Source organism: Capsicum annuum, unplaced genomic scaffold (genome assembly GCF_002878395.1).
Source record: "Capsicum annuum cultivar UCD-10X-F1 unplaced genomic scaffold, UCD10Xv1.1 ctg74629, whole genome shotgun sequence".
In the NCBI taxonomy this organism is placed as follows: domain Eukaryota; kingdom Viridiplantae; phylum Streptophyta; class Magnoliopsida; order Solanales; family Solanaceae; genus Capsicum; species Capsicum annuum.
This window is the reverse complement of record NW_025884756.1, coordinates 1-1447: the sequence shown is the minus strand read 5'-3', so window position 1 is coordinate 1447 and position 1447 is coordinate 1. Positions and strand designations below refer to the sequence as shown.

General features: G+C 38.6%; 1 protein-coding gene across 1 annotated transcript; it reads left to right on the top strand.

The window, feature by feature from the left end:
• Positions 1–144: 144 nt before the first annotated feature.
• Positions 145–1424, top strand: LOC124894483 (putative late blight resistance protein homolog R1B-8; the record flags this gene model as incomplete). The annotated part of the gene is made up of 1 exon (XM_047405144.1): positions 145–1424. A coding segment is annotated over exon 1 (1280 nt), but the record flags the coding sequence as incomplete, so codon positions are not given.
• Positions 1425–1447: the final 23 nt, after the last annotated feature.

Here is a 1447-nt window from a genome sequence, read left to right as displayed (position 1 = left end):
ACAAATGATCCTGACAAACAATGTTCACGTGTGCTTGGGTTGAGTTATGATCACTTGACTAGCGATCTAAAGACTTGTCTACTGCATTTCGGAATTTTTCCAGAAGACAGTGAGATACCAGTGAAGAATTTGATGAGATCATGGATGGCTGAGGGGTTCCTGAATTTGGAAAATGATTTGGAAGGAGAAGCTGAGAAGTATTTAAAAGAGCTTGTCGATAGATGTCTAGTCATCGTCTGCAAGAAAAGTCTAGATGGAACAAAAGTTAGATCATGTAAGGTTCATGATCTAATATACGACCTGTGTGTGAGAGAAATTCAAAGGGAGAACATTTTTATCATGAACGACATTGTGCTTGACTTATCAGATTCAGAATGTCAATCTATCAGTATGCATCAAATGCAGACCTTTAAGCATGTGACTGTTGATGAAACTGATTATTGTTACTATGGTCTTTATAGGGCACTTCTTACCCCTGTACATCGTCAGTTGAGAGATCATGACAACAAAGATCTTTTGAAACGAACCCGTTCTATTTTCTCCTTTACTCTTAATAGTTCAATTTATGTTCTCAAATTAGAGCATATTCATTTCAAATTTCTCAAAGTCTTGGAGTTGAGAGACATAGTGATTGTTAGTTTCCCTGTACAGATACTAAACCTCATCTGGTTGAGGTACCTATCATTGCTCAGCCGTCAGAATTTAGACATACCTCCAGAAATTTGCAAGTTATGGAATCTGCAGACATTCATTGTTCAAGGACCAGGTCCATCAGTTGAAATAACTTTTCCTGAGGAAATTTGGGGACTAATGCAATTAAGGCATCTCAAAGTGAGCAAATTTTATCTGCCAAATCCCTCAAGCATATCTGCTGATAAAGGGAGTCACATGGGTTTTTCAAACATACAAACTATTTCTTACTTGTCTTTGGATTGTTGCACCAACGAGGTTATTTTGGGGATTCAGAATGTCAAAGAATTAGGAATCAGAGGAAAGAAGATTGACTCCAATGGGCTTCTCGACAATCTTGTCCATCTGCGGCAACTTGAAACATTGAGTTTTATATTTTACTTTCCCCATTTTCCAGCAAGTGCAAAAGCTTTTCCAGCAACACTCAAGAAGCTGAAGTTAGGAGATACTTATATAAGTTGGTCGTACTTGGACATCATAGCTGAGTTGCCTAACCTTGAGGTGTTGAAGCTGATGCCTAATGCTTGTCTTGGCAATAAATGGTACCCAAATGACAGGGGATTTACTCGATTGAAGATTCTGTTAATTGAAGATCGTTTTCTCAAGTACTGGAAAGCCACAGATGACAATTTTCCTGTCCTTGAACGCCTGGTGCTTAGAAGGTGCTCTCATTTGGAAGAGATACCCATTGAGTTTGCAGATATCCACACACTACAACTGATTGAGTTAACAAGGTGTCTTTCTGAACTTGGGGAAT